The sequence below is a fragment of the Lepidothrix coronata genome, unplaced genomic scaffold (assembly GCF_001604755.1).
Source record: "Lepidothrix coronata isolate B3197 unplaced genomic scaffold, Lepidothrix_coronata-1.0 Scaffold59, whole genome shotgun sequence".
NCBI lineage: Eukaryota > Metazoa > Chordata > Aves > Passeriformes > Pipridae > Lepidothrix > Lepidothrix coronata.
The window spans coordinates 4742392-4763934 of NW_016690239.1; the positions used below are offsets into that span (position 1 = coordinate 4742392).

The 21543-nt window shown below is 38.0% G+C and overlaps 1 protein-coding gene across 7 annotated transcripts in view; it reads left to right on the forward strand.

Annotated features, from left to right (window-relative positions):
- MYO3A (myosin IIIA) overlaps positions 1-21543 on the forward strand; it is a 120381-nt gene extending 98838 nt beyond the window's left edge. For 5 of the 7 annotated variants that reach the window (XM_017817284.1, XM_017817280.1, XM_017817286.1 and 2 more), the window contains 7 exons: positions 1548-1671; positions 2838-3756; positions 5307-5445; positions 14429-14538; positions 17068-17108; positions 18898-19001; positions 20880-21543. In XM_017817284.1, the coding sequence (XP_017672773.1) occupies positions 1548-1671; positions 2838-3756; positions 5307-5445; positions 14429-14538; positions 17068-17108; positions 18898-19001; positions 20880-21085 (1643 nt within the window). In that variant the 3' untranslated portion in view covers positions 21086-21543. Of the gene's footprint in view, positions 1-1547; positions 1672-2837; positions 3757-5306; positions 5446-14428; positions 14539-17067; positions 17109-18897; positions 19039-20879 lie in introns of all 7 variants that reach the window. The other 2 variants (XM_017817282.1, XM_017817287.1) reach the window with 1 other exon arrangement.

The window sequence follows — 21543 nt, forward strand, 5'->3', positions numbered from 1 at the left end:
TTTGTTTCAAAATAACTCCTGTTGAGTTGGTTTCGTATGAAAATGGGATAAGACTTGGCTCATAAGTTCAACAAACTCTAAAAGTATTCCAAGCGCTTTACAATTTGCACTTTCCTAAGGCCCTGTCACCAAGTTATATGAATGTGTTAAAATAGACTCCTTATGCTCTGTTGTCAAGTGAGCTTGACCTTTCCTGTGATGCAAAAGACTCTCAGCACAGTTGGAGTAAGAGCTCCCATATCTACCATGTCTGCAGGATATCTAAAGCACCCTTAAGTACTCTATCCCCATACTCTTGGTACTGCATTTGGAATTAGAGTTCAAAAGAAATACTTTGATAAAACACTATGTCCTTTTTATTTTTCCAGGGATTAGTGGATTTGTGCTGAATCCCTGGAATTGCAGACTTGCCCAAATCACAGCACTGTGGAGACTGTGCCAGCTCCCATTAGGAAATTATTTGCAAGTTCAGAGATTTTTGAAGCAACATTCTGAATGCAATTCAGTTTCTGACTAAGACACTTCAGTGTAGATGTCTAAATGTGAGCTAGGTGTCTAAAATGCTCTTAGAGTCAGTAGAGCCTAGAGTTTGATTCATTTTATTCAAAACCACCAAATGTTCAGCTCATCTGCCCCCATACTGATATCAAGTGTCATTTGAGGTGCCCTGGTTATCCTGCCTGGCCTCCAGCTTTATTTCACATTGTTCACCCAACTTTCCCTCTCCAGAAAGTCCCATCTGTCTTGTTCTTTCCGCCAGCTCCATGTAGATGCCTTGGCTATCCTGGAGCACTTCAGATGGCACTAGATACCAATGTGCCAGCAACTGCATCAAGGCCCTAGTGACTAGTTAGCACCTACCTGTCTCAGGGAAGGGCCATGTCTGAGTTCTTATTTCTGGTTCAGACCAGAGACTTTAACCTGTGCCTCCCACAAAGCACAAGTAGTGAGTTCCTGTGCTACAGTGCACCTGGTTACTGTGGAGCTTAGCACATCTTTCATGGTGAGCTTTTTCGTTTTGAATAATGAGTCTTTGCAGAAGGAGCATGAGCTAAGTCTTCTGTAACTACTGGGCTATAAAATTTTCAATTTTTCTCTGATCTGTTGAATGTTCATCTAATTCCAAGCCTCTGCCAGTTGACAGCCTGGTAATCTCTATAGGCTGATAATCAGGCATTTCCTAGGGAAATAAAAGACAGATCAATTGCCTGAATCAGGCAAAGCAGGTACAAGAAGCTCAGAGTACTGTGTTCTAGAGGCACTTCTATAGCACTGTGCTTCTGCTTCATTCTGCATCTTCCTGTATTTTCTCTAGCACGATAAAATATGAGGAAAGAGCTTGTTTTTATCCTTGTGTAGAATGGGTACAGCTTTCTAAAATCTCAAAAAAGTTTTGTGGGACATAATAATTTCAGATGAAACATAATCATAATGGGCACTCTGGTCTGTATTTCCTTATTGGCTTTTGTTTAATGCTGTTATCATTTGACTGTCTGAAATTTGTGTGACACCCATTGCTTGTTGTTTTGCATTACAATTTGTATCAGTTGCCAGAGGATACTTACTCAGGAAGAAGAGAAAAGAACTAACCGAGACAAGAAACAAATCAGCAATAATAATTCAGTCTCACTACAGAGGATATAAGGAGAGGAAGATCTTCAAAAGCAGAAGGTAATGTTATTTTCTCTTATGTCACTCAAATGTGTCCCTTTCCAGTAATTACACTGCTGAATAACAACATTGTAAGCTAAGAGTGAAACAAACTAGGGTTATTCTAGATATGTAGGCAGAGGTACATTTATGTGGAGGTTTTTAATGTCAGTAACCATTTTTATCATCTTTTTAAGCCCAGGGAATAAAGGCATATTTAGGGAAAAGGTCAACAATATTGTGCTTACGTGTAATATTAATGGAATCCGTCGATGAGTCTCTTTTTGGAACTAGCTCATCATAAAAATTTTCAGACAAGAGTGAGATGGATGTCTGGAAGGAACTGTTCCTCATCTTAAGCAACTGTTTGAGATCAGCATAGGTGATGACAGAGGTGAACCCCGTTGTCTTGCTCAGATCAAACAGCTGCAAATTAGGTGAAGTGAATCACATTCAAAATATCTCTGCAATGTCTGAATCTCTGAAATGGAGCTAGTAGCACTTTTCTTATCTCCATCGTTTTTTCAGTGATAGGATTTAAATAGGTCGAAACTAGTTCATAGAAGTGGAAAACAGCTGTGAAGGACCTCAGAGTCTTCAGCAGGAAGGAAGAGGGTGACAGATTTCATCTGGCACTGAAGTTTTACTGATAGTAACAAAGACAGTTTAAGGAATATGTCTTTTAAATTTGACCTGGACCTATGCCCAGGATCGCTCTTCTTGCATTCCTAATGTGACTTGAGACAGTCAAGAATGAATACGTTTAGGATTGTGTGTATTTATATATTCTTGAGATGCTAAAAAGTTTATACCTTATGTTTTTCTTAACATTTAAGTTAATTCTTTACTGCTTTATCAGCCCTCACACAGCCTAGATTGTCTCCCTAGCAATTTTCTGTGAAATTTAACAGGGATGTCCCTTTTCACTTTAAGAGATAATAATGATAATAATGATGATGATGATAACAAGAATAATAATAATAAAAATATAATGTCCCTTTTCACTTTAACAGATAATAATAACAACAACAATCTTTAATTCCAGCTATATGCACTAAATCTTTCCCATGTTGCAATGTATCAAATTGCCATTTAGTACACAAAGACCACCAAAGGTAGTTGTAAAGTTATCGCTATTCTTCATCTCCTCCAGCTATAATTTTTACCCAAAACTCTGTTCCATTCAGGGAATCACTTAGAAAGCAACAAACTGAAAATGCAGCATCCATTAGCAAGAAGGAAAATGATGAAGAACTTCAAGATAATGAGGAAAGTCCAACAGGGGTGAAGAGTGCCCTTCCTAAAACAGAAGAAGAAGCAGCTATCATAGCAGAGGATGAATTATCTGCTGTGGAATTCCTTGAAGCACAACTGCAGCCAGCTCAAAATGATGCATTGGAAGAAGCGGCGACGGAGGAGACTCAAGATAAAACTGATGCAGTCACTGACAGCCGGTGCTCTGAGTACAGTGACACAAGGAATATACAGGAGCAACAGAAAACATCTACTGAAGAAGAGGCAGCTTCTGTGAAGCAGAACCCTGCAGAAGAACATAGTAGTGAGGGTGAAGAACAGGACTCTTTGGAAGAGTTACCCATCAAATCTTCTTTCAAAATCACAGCCAAACCTAGTCCCCAGCAAGATCAAGATAATCAAGACACACTCAGTGCAGATCAGAAAAATCAAGAATCTGCTGTGGTCCAGCCCAGGACCAACAGGGATGTGGAAGGAAACAACCTGAAGCATGAAGCAGTGATGCCTACAGGATGTAAAGGAATTATAAGAAAAGAGTCACTAAGAAGAGGCTCAGGAAAGCAAGCTGAGGCAGAAAAACAAGGTTCAGAAGACAAAGAGAAGGCGGCAGTGGTTATTCAGAGCAGTTACCGGGGTTACAGAAGGAGGGGACAACTCAGAAAAGAAGGGAAACTACCCTGCAAAAGTCAAGAGAAAACTACAAAGAATCCAACAGAAGCAGTATGCATTCAAAATAACAACCCCCAAAAAATAAAACATAGGGAAAGCACCAGTAGAGAGGCTGAAGACTCTAAGACACTGAAGGGAGACTCAGAGAAAGAGGCTTGTGATTTGGCAGCCTTTTCACGACAGGTAAGAAGCTTGTAAGCAAGGTATGTTGAGCAAAATACTCTGGTGATGACAGAACGGCAAAGGTATTTTACTGACTTAAGTGCCACCAAGGTTTTACTCTATAAGACAGAGATTTTGTCATTTGTGTTCTATAAGAATGCATATTTTGGTCTGCAAGAGAAAATAGCCTTGTCAGGAAGGAGGAAAAGACAAAGAGCACTGGCAAAAATAATGTTTTTAAGTTAAATGTTTTTAAGTTAAAGTTAATGTTTTAAGTTAAAATTTTTAAGTTAAAGCTTTGCCTTTGTTGAAATGTTTGTTTACCCATCTCAGTCCTTAATTCAGTAAACTTGTGAAATGTCTATGCAAATGAAACTAAAAGTTACTGTGTCAATGTCAGGAACTCACACATGCAGAGAAGTGTGCCTATAGCTGTAGAAGCAATCTTGCATCAGCAAGGCACAATCTGCTCACAGGTGTGAAGCAATAAGAAGTAGCTGCAGGACTGGTGTGGAGTTTCCTATGCGTCTTTTTTTGTCTTCCTTTTCTTTGGCAGAAGACCCTCAGCGGGTCTTCTCACTTTATTAGAACATGTTATCCACAGCTGGCAACTGCTAGCACCTGTAAAGGGCTCACTCTAACCATTTCTGGAATAGCACTCTATTAATACAAATAGTAAGAGGTTAATAAGGTTTGAAGATTGCCAGGGATAGTATCTGGCTGCAAAAACGTATTTAAAGCAATGTACTATACTATAAAGCAAGCTCTAATCCTAATAACAATATTCAGCAAGCATAGAGTATAGTTCTTACCCCGTAGGCATCCCTATAGGGGGAGAAGGCAGGGGCAGCCTGTTGACTGATCCCAGCAGTTTCAGTGGAGTCTTCCCCTTTTCTTCCTATTCTCAACTGACTTTTATACTATTTCTTTATGTTTAGGTGGAGCTTGAGTGATTTTAGTCATAAATACCTTTGTTTCTGATTGGTGTTAAATTCTCTTGCTTCACTTTGAAAGATGCAGTCAAAAGAATACAGGGTGCATGCTCAGTGGGGGGTGGTCACACAGAGGTGGGTAATTTTGGGATGGAGGTGTGCTTTAATGTTACTGCTAGGCTTTAATGAACCAAGTTCATCTGAGGAGAGGGATTTTGACATAGTTGTTGGCTCGGCAGGAGGACATCTTCATCTATCTCCCTTGGTTGACAAGTGCTATGCAGTCTTGGAAACTACAAAGTACCACCATGTCCCCCTCCCTGCAGGGATTTCTATGGAGGGAGGCTGTGGTGTGTCCAGTCTGCTCCACCCTCTGTTCCATCCCCCATAGCAGGTTCTTATGGTATGGGGAGTCCTTGTAGAACATGTTGACTGCGTTCCATCCAGCGAGTATCAGCTGCATTTTATCCTGTAATTCTTAATCTCCTCTAACTGTACCCTCAGCCATCTTCCTACACTGCAGCAGGTGGAGCAATACCTTTTAAATTAATTCTCTAGTCTACTATTTTACCTTTGATTACCTAGGAACATTTATACTTATTTTTACAATAATGTAAAAACCTGTGGTGTATTTTTCAGATATCAAAATTATCCGAAGACTACTTAGCATTGCAGCAAAAACTGAATGAAATGATATTGTCCCATCAGCTGAGACCTGTGATGCTGTCCAAAGATAAGCAAGCTAATGGCCGTCTGTCTTCTCATGTTTGTCAGCCAGGTAATGTTTAACCTTTCTGTTAGCAGAATTTTCATTTGTGAAGAGGACTGTGAAGAAGTAACTCCTAGTCATGTTTTTAAAGGCCATGGAACTAGCAATGAGTTAATTCCAGCTTTTCATATAACTCAGGCAGTATATTTTTGTATTAAGCCCCATATCAGTACACATCTGGAACCCAGTTTCCAGAGAAATATCCAAGTCTGGTTGGAATTTATGTATTTACAACTTTTCTTGGCATTTTGTTTCAGTGCTGCTTAAGGTTGGTGAATGAATCCTTGTGAGACCTAGACATAGAATCTCTAGGAATACTTTCATTTGGTAAAAATTCCATATTGGCTCTTTTTAACTCATGTTGCTCAACTGTATTTGCTATTGGTAGGATATGGGACTATGCTTAAAAACAAAACAGTTTTTTAGGTAATTTGTCAATCAATTAACTGAAGTTTGTTACATATATGCTGAATAAATGTTTAGCTATCCACAAATGCAACTGAGGTTATTCAAAACTTGTAACTCCTACCCATGTTGGTGGGTATGTTCTTAAAACTGCAAGTAAAGTTTTATTAATATTCAGCATTCATTTAACTCACACACTTAAGAGACCATGACCTTTGGAAATACACTTGAAAGTTATTTATATTCCAGTTAACACAGGCAGTGAAGATTCCCAAAATGCGAGCACGCTTGGAGCAGCTTAGGTGGCACTGGGGAGGAGTACTGGGAGAATAAAGGTGGAAGACATTGGACTCTGAGCATGCAGATCATTAAGACCTGTGCCCCACTGAAGCTGCTCAAGCCTCTTCAGTTGGAATAGACACTACAGGGAATTTCTCAGCCCATGTCTTGGACCACAGATATGGAGGAAGATGAAGGCAGATGTGGCAGATAACTGGGTGGGTCTCCATTTCTGCAGTAGGTCTTGTACTAGCCCACTGCACTGCCTCTGGGGAAGATCTCTGCTCACCTCTGCATAGCTAGAACAAGTAAGATCCAGGACTGTGTCTTACTGCCCAGACCTAATTGTGCTATTTTCATTATACCATTGTGGATTCAGTTGTCATGTGTGATGAAACTTCTTTCTGTTCCCATGAATACATTGAAAAGATCCTAAAAGTACTTCAATCCCACTTTGGAGTCCTCTCTGCTAAAATAGGGGCTTGATGTTTACAAATGTTAAACCTCTCAGTGTAAACCAGCTGCTGGTAGATAATCTATGTAGTTCAGCCAGTTTCCAAGACCAAAGTCTGCAAAAGAAAAGAAAGGGGAAATGGAAAACTAAGTGCCATGAGCTTTCATTAAGGACAGAGCAATGTTTGTGATTGTCATTAATGGGTTTGTACTGAGTTCTCTATTAAATATTGCTGACTTTTGACAAGATACACCTGAGGAATTAAAAATGCATGCTTGGGAAAAGAACTCTTGGTTCTTCTAACACATTTTCCTGCAGAAGTTAGAGAAAAGAGCTAGATAGAAGGAAAAGGAATACACAAATCCCTGTTTTATCAGTTAAAGATCTCATCACTTGCACAAGTGAACCAGGTGAAAATGTAACAGTATGTTTATGCCATGTGCAAAATGCAGCAAAGTCTATGCTTCACACTGCTAATAATTTAAGTAGCTCTGTAAGAGACAAAAGCACACCAGGGTTTGTCACCTGTGTCTCCAACCCTGTCTAAAGGGGTGACCAGTCACCCACTTCCCTTTATCTCTGAAAAAGGTGTGCTGCTGTAAACCTCTGTGGTGTCACAATGCAGACATTTTCCAGCAGTAAAGTGTGGTAACCACTCCACTGAAAAACCCTTCTTGATGTGGAATGTGAACTTTCTTTTTCTACATTTGAATATAATTCATGTGACAGGAAAACTTTCCTTTGCAGTTATGACCAATGCACAAGATAATAAAGAGAATACACCGCAGTAATTCCCCAGCTTGCCTTCAAGCCAGTTGGAGCCCAAGCATCAGAGAGCTCTATCACAAAGCTGCCTTGTCTTAAGTAGATGTTTATTATAACAAACATGATCTACCTAGATGTAGAGAATATTTAAGTAACAATATGCCTGTGTTCAGTTCATTTAGATTGTACTGTCTAAAACACAGGACTTACCAACATTCTGGATCATACTTCCTTCCTAAATGCAATATAGTAAAATAACCCCAAAAAACCCCAAATATTTGAGGTAATATACTGCAGACAGTCATGCTAAAGTGAAGCAGATAGAAGTGGTGATCCGCTGCCTATTAAGCAGGGAGGGACCTTCCTATTGTCTTGCCTGCATTATGTGTTACAGTAGGATTTACACACACACAATTACAGAAGGATATACTTTTATTGGAGCTTTCCCTCTATGGCTACATTTGCTGTCCTACCTTTATGAAGGTAGGGATTGTTGAGCTTTAGGTGTTCTTTAAATCATGTGGTATTTACCTGTTTGTAATTACTTTGGTCATTTACATTTATATACACTGCTTCATCAGCTTCACTGGTTTTATATGTTGTTCTGCAGCCATAACATGTGAATGCAGCGATAACATGTGAATTGTATTTTATAGCTGTGTGCTAGATAGGAATGCCTGGCTGCCTTCGTCTGTGGGTAGGTGGCTATTGCACAGTTTGAGAACTTAACACTTCCTCTGATAAAATATTTTATTACATTGCTACCCACAGAAGAGGAGAAACTGAGGGACAGCTGAATGGTGTACTGGGACAAATGTTCAGATTTTTCACACTGTTTGGGTTGGGGTTTTTTTTAATGAAAATGCAAAACTTGCAGTTCAAAGAGGATATGAGCAAAAGGTTAAATGAATCTTAAATCCACAAGGTTAAGTTGTTCTTAAGTGAATTTATTTGTATTTATAAAATGCATAAAGCAGGCTGCACAAGGTTCCTGGAATAAACAATATTCCCTGTGGCTAGAATCTCTGAGTAGGTTATATTTACTTGCTTAAATGCTTTAAGCTAAATGTAGTGGCTGCATCCCAGAACTGCACCTTTGGACTGCTAGTGAGCCTTGAGTTACTGTGGTGTCAGAATGGAGGCACAAATAGCTGCTGTCGAGATTTTTGAGGTCAAAGCCTGAAGTGAGGGGAATTAAATCATTATGGGAGCAAATTTTTTTTCTTTTTTCTCCAGATGAGTAATAGTGCCCATCTTTCTAATTATTAAATGACAGTTCAAAGATAAAATCTTGGGAAGAGAATTTTCTGTACTTAGAATGAAATGTACATGGTATAAGGAACTCCAGTGCAGCTGAGGACCATTCCAGCTAGACAAAGCAGCAAGACAGGCAGGGTTTTCATCCGGGATTCCTCCTGCTGTAGGCTGTCAAAGCAATATTTATGGGAGTTTAACGGGCAGACTTTGCAAGGAAGAGGGAGTCTGTATAAAACTGTGTGAGCAGAGCAGTATTCACTGGCCAGACTTTCTTCTTTGCAAGTGAGTGATCAGGCAGGAGCACTGAGTATGGAAGGAGCACTGGGACTGGAGAAAAACAGGGTAATCAAGCACTTCTACCATTTGGTTGTTCTCAGCTACTGGAGTGGCCCTTTGGGCACCATACAGCCAGGACATAAAAGATATATGTTGGGAGTTGGTCTGATCCATGGCAGAGCATAAGATTTAGGAGGTCATGGAAGTGGAGTACAGCCATTTTCCTTAAATATCCTCTCTTAAAATGTAGTAATCTCAAGTCACCAGGCTCTCAGAAATGAGAGCAAGTCCAGAGAAGGGCAATGAAGCTGATGAAGGGTCTAGAGGGTAAGTCCGGTGAGGAGCAGCTGAGGGAGCTGGGGTTGTTTAATCTGGAAGAAAAGGAGGCTCAGGTGTGACCTTATCACTCTCTACAATCACCTGAAAGGAGGTGGTACCAGGTGGGAGCTAGTCTCTTCTCCCAGGTAACCAACAACAGGATGAGAGGACATAGTCTTAAGCTGTGCCGGGGGAGGTTTGGATTTGGCATCAGGAGGAATTTCTTCATGGAAAGGGTTGTTAATCATAGGAATGGACTGCCCAGGCAGTGGCAGAGTCACCATCCTTGGAGGTGTTCAAGAAATGACCAGACATGGTGCTTAGTGCCATGTTCTGGTTGACAAGGGGATCAGTCAAAAGCTGGACTAGATGATCTTGGAGGTCTTTTCCAATGTATATGATTCTGTGATTCTGTATTAGTGTCAGCCAGAGACTGAAACTTCCCTCAGTGGAGCTGCAGGACTTAGGTATGAGAGATCAAACACTTTCAACTTCTATATGCAATCAGAAAGTTCTCAGTTTCTTGCAATTTCTCCTTCTAGGTTGTGACAGAAAAATCCCTCTGTTTTTTCCAGATCGCTGTGAATTTGCAGCCATCAACCATAATTTCCAAATCTGGCTCTGTTAAACATTCCATGAATAAACAATACTTAAAAATTACTAACCAGAATGCTAAACAGCAGTGCATATTCCAACCTTGAGTAATTACATCCTCATACTGTGTACAATTAGAACAGTAAAAAGGTATGCACATAGATGTTGTAAACAGTAATACCTGTTAGCTTCTCATTATCAAGTCCTGGAATTCCAGTTACTATATTTGCATTTTTTCTGATTACTTCCAAGTCCCTCTACAAATCCTATACAATTATTGCTTTTACTCTTGTTTTATTTCCTGCTTTATTCTGAGGCTGGCTTTATAGTTCTGTCTCCATAAGTTGTGGAATGGCTCTAAATCAAACATGTAATATTTCACTTAAATGACCTGAAGATGGGTTTATCTGTTTCTCCAGGTGGCCTAATAAATAGAGACCTTTCATCACATAGATGCTTATCACAGCTGTAACCATGCTATTTCTCCAGTCTTCAGTATAAAATCTGTTGTAAGTCATAGTTAATTTACATTAACATCCATGGATGTTGATTCCTCAAGATTGCTGTCTTCCAAGCTTATTATTGTATGTACAAATGTGCAGACACAGTTCAACCTAAAGGGCTGTTGATACTGACTCATCTTTATTCAAACATTTCTTGCTCATCCTTGAACATTTCAAAGACATGCAGCTCTCCACAGTTGCTGTAGTTTGCAGTGCTGTTCAGGATACACATGCATATGGTATGCATTTCAGCATATTTGGAGTTTTCAGTGAGGGCTGAGAGTGAAAGTATTAATATTTGTAGAATTGACTGTGTGTGTAACTTAGATAGGAACCTTTGAGGTAGTGCTAAATGAGCTAGCTGAGATACTGATAGGAATAAGGAATTTTCCTTAGATTTGCTAAAGCTTCTTTAATGTTATCTGGCAGCCACATTGTTCACGTGCCTTTGCTGACCCTTAACTCTGTATTTTGTTCATTCTCATGGAGAATGACTTTAACTTTTATTAAATTTTCCATCATCACTGGATTAAATGTATGCTTTGACAGTCTGCTTCAGGTTTGGGCAGGAGAGAGATTTAACTTCCTGGGGATGTGTTGGGGCATGGCTGACATTGGCTGTCAAAAGCAAAGCATCCAGGTCAGGAGAGCAAAACCTCTGTGTTTTTTTGTTTTTTTTTTTTGACTAATCAAGTACTGACTGGATGCACTTGGGCAGTTTGAGGAGGAAAATCCCCCCCCTTTCAATCTGTTGTTCAGCCTGTCTTCCTCCTTGTAAAACCTTTAAAAAGGAATGTCTGTGTTGCATCAACTGTTGTTGTTTCCAGTTTCTCATATGCACTGCTTCTAGACCACACGTTGCAACACTGACAGCACCTGTTCAGGTACTAAAACAGCAAGGTGTGGGCTGGCTGCAGGGACAGGAGTCTCAGTACAGTCCTTCAGTCCAGGTCCTTAGCTCTGCTAATGAGTAACTGGGATATAAGGTTAAGCAAGTCTCTGTATGCATCTGATTTACCCTGCTGGTAGATAGGGATGATAGTGCCAACCTGACACTTCCAAAGTGCTTCAATAGCTACTGTGTGAATGGTTTTTGTATCAATGTTGCAAAGTACCTATTTAAATGATTGTTAGAGGAAAGCATCAGTTTTTCTTTTACATATAAAGCACACAGCCAGATTTTACTAGAGATATTTGAAGTCTTAAGGAAAATAGGCTACAAGATATTTTACTATGGAGAGACTGGACTTCAATAAAAATATTTTCTTTGTAATGGTCTCTAGAAACAACATAATTGCCCTGATCATAAATTAATTATTTCACCCCTCCTTTCTGCTTCATTGCCTACTACAGAAAGGTATAGGCCATCTGGAAAACAAGAACATCAAATTCACCATTTATAAGGCTTGGGTATTTAATTTGCCTTCCACCTTCAATTCTACTACGTAAATGATTTCTGACATCCTCAGCAACTAATAAAAAAGAAAAATTTACTTTGTATTATCCAATACAAGGAACTACACATCTGCTGAATTTCAGTAGCAATGATCATGCAAATCTAAGTGCAGAAGGAAATCACAGCTTTGCTTGCTGGTGAAACAAAGAAAGCTTAACCTTACTGTGTAATTTGGAGGCAAAATTCAGAATTGCATTTTCAGCTCTATATTTAATTTTAGAAAGGAACAACGGAGGTCCAAACTTAGAAGGCTGCCTGGCCCAACATGGTGTTTCTGTCCCCTCAACTCTTTTGCATAGCTCATACATATGTACAACACAAGAGCCGAGGTGAATACCCTTTTTTAACATTGTCAAAATAGTATTTTTTGAATGTAAAAACTAGTCTTCTTTGGAGAGCACATACACAAAAAGTATACAAGTAATTTCAGTTGGAATAATTGTAATGTAGAATACAATAATGCTTTATCTGTTTGACAGTGACGAATTAAATAACATAACAGCATACACAGTGATGAATTCTGAGGGGACAGTAAAAAATCTTAAGGTATTATGAGAGCCTTTTCATTGCAATTTTCCTAAAGCCCCTAATTTGGCTTCATTTCTTTTTTTAGATTTTCATGCAGTCATCATCTTTGACACAATTTTTGAAAATGTCCTACAGACAGGGTGTTAGGTGTTTCTATTCAACTGCACTGAATTTTAAAGGATTTCTTTTAAGGTAGCGTTTCCAGTTCAGACACCTGTTGTGTTTAAAAATAAAATAGGGAAGATATGCCTCTACTCTTTCACAAATGGTAAGTCAGATAACTCAAGGTGGCCCATTTGAAATGCAGCAAGGTAACAACAGCCCACATTAAGAGCACAGTCAGGCCTGCTATACTTATTGAAATCAAGGAATGTCATTTATATTTATTACAGCTTACTGGAATGAATAACATGAGCTATCTGTAACTTGGCTTAGAAAAGCACCATTGTTCTCTTAAGTGCAAAATATTAAAAAAAAAAACTTGTTTGTTTATTACACGAGAAGCAGTCTGCATTTCAGATAAGAAACTAAAACAATAAATGCAATTATCCAACTATGATTTAAATTAACATTATTCATTCTGGCTGCTCTGTATATCCATGACCTTTACAAGCCTTTATTTATCACAAATAACAAAAAACTTAAACAGCTAATTTTGCAGGAGTCAACACTGATGTATTACTGATCATTTCTCATTTTAAATGATTGTGCTATCTCCTTAATTAAAAAGATCTCTGCTGTACATGGGAGAGTTTTTATCATGTAAAAGGGTTTCTGATGGTCATTAGGGATCAAAATACATTTTTCCTCTAAGACTCAATCACATTTAGTTAGCACATCTAGGTTATAAAGTCATTTCACGTGAAAGAGGATAATATCACCAGAACACACTTGAGCAATTTATTGGGATCCAGATCCCCATTCTACCCTCACACTATATTCATTTATGAGTAAGATGTTTTTTTCTCATGGATTGTCCTGAGTATTTCTGTGATGGGACAAGATAAAACCTCACTGGATAATGCAATATACCTTAGACACACAGTTCACTGTGCCTAAACCTTGTGCTGTGATTTCATTCATCACCCTGTATGTGTCCCTATGATCCATCTCTATCATTGTTCTGCTGCCATGCAACCACCTTCTCCTTCATCATGAAGGAATTGCTGTCACTCTCTGTCAACTTTTCCTGTAGCTGAAGTGAATGGAAGGTGACCATGCTCACTGTGCTGTACATTTCTGGTCCCTCGGCCCACAGACCCAGTTCTGTGGTCTCCGAGAACAGGCACAAGGAACTCTGCACTCCATGTTGGCTCTGTGACAAACAGCCTATGAACCCTTAGTAGCCCTTTTTCCTAGCACTGTCAAAACAGATTTTTAACAAGCAAACGCCCAAGACATTTGTATAGTCCCCTATGTGCCAGCCAATGTAATCCACAAGTCAGTGTCTAACTCTGAACTGGGAGACTGCCAGAGGATGCTAGTTCCATTTTGTGTTAAAATCTTGATTTTGTTTCCATTAGAGTGAAAGCATTTTTTGCATGTTTTCAGAAAGTTTTTGTAGAAATAGAAACCAGAATTTGAGTACACTAAACTAGACTACACTGGATGCGATGGACATGGTCATGCTCTGTTGCCCAGTGGTACGTGATTTGGCTTGAAATTAAAAGCCTCAGCAGGAGACCTTAAGGAAAATCAACACCATGATAATATAGAGGATCAACCTCTGAAACTGAGGCCTAATGCTAGTTCCCTCCATAAAGATTGACTTGAATCTGAAAGAAACATCATCCCTACCACCTGTGACCCTTACAAGACAGGGGTCTCCCAGTAGCCATTACCCTTCAGAGCCCTTTTCTGAATGTGGAGCATCAGCCCATTCAGAAGGAGAGGTCTGTGCCAGGCAGACTGCTAGGCTGTTCCAGCCTGGCATTCGTTAGGTGGCATGTGTTCCTGTGGGCAGTCAGGACCCAAATGGATAAACCCATTCTCTGCTCATGGAAATGCCCAAATCATTTGCTTTCTTGAGTTATTGCAAGCAGTAAAAGTGGCTATGTGGATTTTTTTTTCTCTCTCTGTTGAAATTTTCTCCTGTTTTTCCAAAAACCTCCCAATTCTGTGAAGAAATAAGCATTTCTACCTTCTGATTTTTTACAGTTGTGGCCAAAGTAGAAGACTCTCGCCCAATGCAGAGACCCCCAAGGCGGCCACGGAAACCCAAGACATTAAATAATCCAGAAGACTCCACCTACTACACTCTAATACATGTGAGTTTAAGAAGCTTTTGTAGGTTAAAACTGCCAGATATTTCCCACCTAAACCATCTTTCTAATTGTCCAATTCCCTATATTCTTTTCTAATGCAGCATAAAAGCTGTGTCCTGCTGAGAAGAGGCAGGCCACGAACTTCAGATTTCAAACGAGGCTTGAAATTGAAGTTCAGAGTTACTCTGACTGAGGACCCTTGTCAGAGCAATATCTACTTTTGTACCTAAACATACATACTTTCATTATATGCATAAGCAGCATTTGCATTTTCAATATCCAAATCCAGTGCCCTGTCTCCCTAGTTTCTTTGTAAGTCACAGGAGAGAAACAGGAGAGTCACAGGTTCGTTTGGAGAGCTATTTTGAGCATCTAAATTAGTGCTTGATCTTGCAGAGAAAGCAAATACTAAAATAAGCTGTATTAGTATGCACACTGTAGCTTCCTTTACAAATGTGTCAGATTGTGATTATGAAGGAATTGGCAAATACCAACAGCTCAGGAGACTAATGGATTTGAGTGTGTCTATATATAGCCTTTGGTCCAAGTTCAGATACCAAGTGCTGCATTCTACTCTTGACTTTAGTGCCCTTAAATATATCAAAAAAAGGCAAGAAAGTAAGCAGAAAGAGAGAAAATGTAAAAGCAGCTCAGAAAGCATTTCCAACAAAAAAGCAATTAAACTGATTTGCTCCAGGTGCCTGTATCTTAGTGACCTATTTTAGCAGCCAGTGAGAACCCAGCTAATAAACTAACCGTAGCAATTGCTTCTCCTTTCAACAGAAGGTGTCACCAGGGCCTTCAGGGACAGTTGTGTCTGGCATACGAAAAAAGACAAATATGGTTATGTTTTATTCTGGAGGCTTTGAAATAACACAGCTTTCCAACAGTGATATTTTAAAAAGAAATTGCATTCTTAAAAATAAATTCGCATGTAAGAATAAAATTTGTTTTGTTAAAGCAAGATTGGTAAGATAAAGGAATGAAATGAAAGGCATGACAGAGAATTCTATACTAGGAAATTTCTGAGGAAAAGGGTAATTCTGAAGTAAATGCCTGTTTAGAAAGCTGAGACCATAGAACCAGGAACATAGTATTTTCTGAAAGCTAATTTGTTACATGGCCAGCTCATATCAGAAAACAGCCATCACATCAGTGCAAAGAAAAACTGCAGTAATGCCAGGAAATTTTTTATCATTTTTTTAGCAGCAGTTTTTCAAGATATTCATCATTATTCCCTTGAATTAGTTGTATTTTCAAGAGGATGTGGAANCTATCTTTCTGGCATTGAGTTCACTGGTCAGGGAAAGGTTCAACATAAATATCTATACACTGAAGATTAGAAAGGAGACCTACCAGTTCTTAAAATTCTTAGATCTTAGGTAAGTCATTGAGCTCTAGATGGTGGTCAGCTTTAGAGGGTAGTCAGTTTTCCCAGCTGTCATGGATTTTCTACCTTATTAAAAATCTCTGTCACCTACAGGTATTCACAGATTATTATCAAGCCCAGCTCACCTGAAAGTGAAGGCAAACAATATGAGTACATTTTTAGAAAAATTTTCTCTATCTTCTGCAAAACCAGATATTTCTCTCAGATCATGTTAAAGATAATAATTGGACACCTCCCATTCTCACTCATGTCCTTGCATATCAAATGAACTAAAGGGGTGCACAGGTATAAATGAAGCCTGACAATAGCCCATTGTTCATATAAGGCACTATAAGTTTATTTTGGGATATAATTTTTTCAATCACCCTATTATTTTGAAATTATATGTCATGTTCATTTGCTTGCATACTGAAGTCCATCAGGATTTCTGATTCTCAGTGACTTTATAGTCACTAATTCTAATGAGTTTTCACTCATTTGCAAAAAACACAATTAAGACCACTTGCATTAAAAATAGTGCCTTTCAAGTGTGATGAGTTAAGTGCTGCAACATACTGTCGTTTTGGGTGTAGGGACAGAAATCTATTAGAGATAAGACATTATTCACATTCCCTATAAATCTTCTTTCCTCTATATTTCTAGATATCTTGTGTCCTAAGGGTTCTTTTGCCACCTAGTATACTATTTTTTAAATGGGGCCTTTGTCTACTAAAACCTGTGACAAGACTACATTGGCATTAATGAGAATAGGATTATGTCTACTCCCACTGTGTTGCCTCTATTCATGGAAATTCTCTTGGCATCACAGTAAATTTGCCTCAGGAAGATTGTGTTGTCAACTTCATTAAAACGTCTATAGCTATTTGAAAGTTTTAGATCTCCTTTTTCTGTTCTGATCATGATTAATTTAGCTTTTTTTTTTCACAGTATGGCAACTGAATTTTGGGAGAAACAAAGCTAATCCCATTCTCAGTCTCAAACGTTCTGAAAAGAGATTTTTCTGGGACACTTACTCAGCATATTAGATTCTCTATATTTTCTTTTAATCAAAAATATACAACACTCTCCTACCTAATGCTGATGAATTGCATCTTTGCATAACCTTTCCTTTTAGTATTTTTAATTACTTTTTATTTTCTTAGAAATCAATACAAGATGAAAAACGGAAACCAAGAAAAGAAAGGTAATTTTTTTCATTATCTTACTATTGTCCTTTAATACTCTAGGATAGTTTTTAGCTGCATTTCAACCAGGAGAACAAGGCATTGAAAAAAGAACAGTAATTTGGTGATTTACAGGAAGAACATTGTATGCAAAGTTAAAATACACAATTTTCAACTACTAAAATCCATTATAGAATTCAATCCTTCAGTTTTAGTAAAACATGGCCCTTTACCATGGCAACACAAGTATTCTAATAAGTTAAGGTCCACATCAAAGATAGTTCTGACACAGAAAATAATTGAAGGTGCTTAAAATTGCAGTCAAAGCAAATGAGCAACCAGGTTTTTTGTGTTAGCAAAAATACAAAGACTGTTAAAATTCTCTCCTAAAAATATACGACCGTTTGGAAATAATAATAAAATTAAAACAAGAATTATTAATAATGGGTAAAGAAGAGTAGCCCTTGAAATTTCAAACATAGGTGTTTTGTTCACAGTGTAACTAACCTATTTCCATGGACCTCTGCAGAAAAAAGGAAGCGATAGGTATATTCTGCCCTTCTGTATCTTGGATGCTTATGTGTCCTGTAGATGTGGTTCACAGCTCCTGACATACATCATAGCTTTATTTTATTTCTGTTTCTGTACTTAAGCTTTTTTGGTGCCCCCTGAGTGACACTGCTGTGGCACCACAGCGTGCATGGGATGGCAGCCTGCTCATAGATGCAAGATGAAAGGGCTCTTTGCGCTGTCCTTGGCTGAGGTTGCAGAATACAAACACCATAGCTAAAATCTGTGTCTTAAAGGATGTTACATGACATTAAATGCATATAAAATGTGCTCAGGGCATCTAGCTTCATTCAACCACAGTTTAAATTGCACTTGACCATGCCACAGCTTAAGGGATTGACCTTATGTCCATGTCCCCCATGTCTGGTCTCTTTCAGCTTTTTTTTTGATGTCATTTGGAGCCTGAAAAAATTTCACATCTATTGACTCCAGTTTAGCAAAAAAACACCCCAAAAACAAAACCACAAACAAACAAAACCAAAACAAAACAAAATTAAAACCCACCAAAAGCTAGTGTTTTCTCTCTTTGGCCTCAGTTAGGTTTCACTCATCTTAAATCTAGTAAACCACTTTCCTGACAGCATCTTCCTTCATATGCTGACTCTGTATCATTGCAATTGAACAACATAGCAATTGAAATCAATGAATTATTTCTGGTTTCTACCAATCTGAGAATTGAATTCTGGAATTCTTTTTTCAGATTGCTTTTAGGATATTATTTTTTTTCCCTAGCCATTCTAAACTAGATGTCAGGATTGATTTTTTTCTGTATATATAATATGCTGGATAGCATTCACCTAACAAAATAAGAGACATTTGCATTATTGACATTTATACCTGAACTAGTGGCTTTAGACTCTCTTCTTGTAGTTAGAGAAAAAATAATAATCTTTAGGAAAATGATTCATCTCTTGCTCAAAGAGATATCTAAAATAGGTCAGAGGAATTACACCATAAAAATGCCTTTCCACTGAGTATAATGGCAAATCCAAACAATTTCAGTCCTATATGTCTCCTTTATGGATATATAAAAGTGTTTAGCATTTCAAAATTTTCAGTATCTGCGTTTTATACAGCAGTCACGCTTCAGAAACTGATTTTTTGTGCCTATATATATTTTTCCTTAGATCCTCAACACAGAAATAGAACTGATAATTGTATTTGGTTACCTTGTTTTTGAATGTTGAGTGTAAAATTGAAAAGTGAAACTGTTAACTTAGTGTTCTTATTTACTGACAGTCTGAGCAAAGTGCTAGATTTAGATATCTACTACCAAGAAATTTCATCTACTGACTCCACCTCAAAGGACAGCAGTTCTACCACAAGAAGGAAGAGACACCCAAGTGAGCGCAGGACTTCAATTTTAAGAACTACTGAGCGGTAATTCATACAAAATAGTAATAGGAAAAAATAAATGTTGTATACCCTTGTTGAGATATTAAAAATATTAATAAAAAGAAAAAAGATACACTTTAAATTAGACATAAATCTATTTTTTTAGTCATGGAATCTTGCCAAATTAACGTGTAAAGTGTATAGCTGAAAATTTCCCATCTTCATACAGGAGAGATAAATGCCAGTGTGATTGGTGTTCAGCCTACTTGCTAGTTTTTGGTGTCCCAAGGGCTAGATGAGATGGACAGACATTATGCTGTAAATCTCTGATCTAAAATCAAATTAAACTGAAGCAGAACCTAAAAAAATTATTTCTGATCAGTTAGGTTTTAAATAGGGTGGTCGTGCTCCAAACATTCTGCACATTTTTTGCAGGTAAGACTCCAGCATGACTGCCTCCTTTTCCTGCTCTCCTGTAAGCATGTGTGTCTGTAGCCTGTGGTGCACCTCATCAAAGTGGACAGTCAGGAGAAAAACCCTAAAGGGAGGGTTCACTCAACCTCCTCTCTTCCCATGTAGACTTCATAGAGGGTGACCACTTCTGAGTGGAAGGAAATTCTCAGTCTTGCCAATGCACCGACACACATTACACATACAAACACATATTTATATATCTTAATATATTTGTATATTCCTGTGTCTTTATAAAGTTAAGAAAAACTTGGAAAATTATCTAGGTCAAAGGTTTAAGGGAAACACTAAGCATGGGATGATTGCTGATTTGAAAATGTATCTATATAATAGAGAAAATGTTTGTAGAACATTTAGAATGTAGAATGTTCATTTTGTGCCCCTTACATATTTTATTTCTGGCCTTTTTTTAGGTAGGATCTAAATTAATTTTAGGAAGGTGTTGTGAAGGCATGGAATTAAAAATAATAACATCAGGGAATTACCGTATAGTTTACATTCCTTGGAACATGTTGCATTTCTAAGGTGGTTAATTACACCAAATCTGTCACCCTGAGGTCTAGTTTAGGTGAATGAGAGTTTTTTTACTGAGCTTAGTAAAAGGAATTTACCTTTTACTGTGTGCTTCTCTGATTGCATCCTAATTAGCCATAGTGAAACAAAACCTATGTAACTTTTAAATTTAAACTGTTGTCTCAGAGGGCATATGAATGCAATTAAAACATTTCTAGACTTCAGTATCTCTGGAATGGGGTCATCTGGATCTAAAAACTACAGCCATTTCAATCTACAGAAGTGAAGTTTTATTTGGCAGTTTATCTTTGGCGCTGGTATAGGACCAGTGATGGAATGCATCTTTAGTGTAGAACACTACAATTTTTTGTAATTATTTCATTTTTTAAATATCTCAGTTTTATTTTTAATCTTGCTCCATTGTAACAGCTGGTGCCAGGTCACCATTCCAGCCTGTCAGAGGGACTTCCAAAATGCATCTTGCCATGTGAAAAAAAAAAAAAAAAAAAAATAGATGGACACTTACACTGAGCTCCACTGGCAGGTTAAGAACAGAGCAAACAAATTTATGCCACCCGAAAATCTGCTTCAGTAACCATCAGGCAGACGCTACTGCAAAGGATCCCCATGTTCTCAATGTTTTTATGTCCTTTTATTATGTCCTCTTCATAGAAGAACATGTTGTTCTTCAGTGTTCATCTGCTTTTAGCATATATTGTGTTTGTTCCTAGGTGCCTGCTCTGTGCAGCACAGGAAGAGGCCTAGCAAAGTCAGTTGATTTCTTTCTTTCTCCTTTTATTTTTTCTCCCACGAGGCTGGAGGTTAAGCAGTCGATTAGGAGTGTTTGCCAATGTAAATGTTTTGACTTTAATTTCTAAAACACTTCTGTGCTTAATCCCTAGGTCGAGGATTGCAGAAAGACCCCTGGAAGAGAGTAAAGCTGAAGATAATCCCTATGACTACAGACGACTGCTGCGGAAGACCTCACAGCGCCGGCGCCTTATCCAGCAGTTCTAGCTGCTGCTGCTGTTCCTGCTGCCATTTGGCTTTTATTAGCATAATTTTTTTTATCATTTTATACCATGTGCTTCCCTTTTTTTTTTTTTAAATCTTCAATGTTTCAAGTTTACAGTGTGTGTGTTCATGTGAATTTGAATTACTGTGGTTTACAGCCCAACACCATTGCAAAGGGACACTGTCAGTCACATATAATATTCTTAAAAAAACCCTAATATAAAAATCAGCTTTCTTTTGGGTACCATTGCTACATCCTAAAATTATTAGACATTAAGTATCTTAAATCTAGTTTACTTTTGTCAGTGCATTTTTCTTTTTTTCATTTCATCACTCATCCAATTAAAATAATCATTTACTTCATAGTTCCCTAGATAAGCTTTAAAATTCCCATAAGCACCTTCAGAAAACATTAGTTATTGTTTCTAATAAATTGTTTTACATGAAAAAAAAAATTACAAGAGCACCATAGGGGAATTTCTGCTCATTTTAGTTTACAATGCCTAAATTTTGGGATTACTTGTTTGTGGCAAGTGTCCCTCAAAAAAAAAA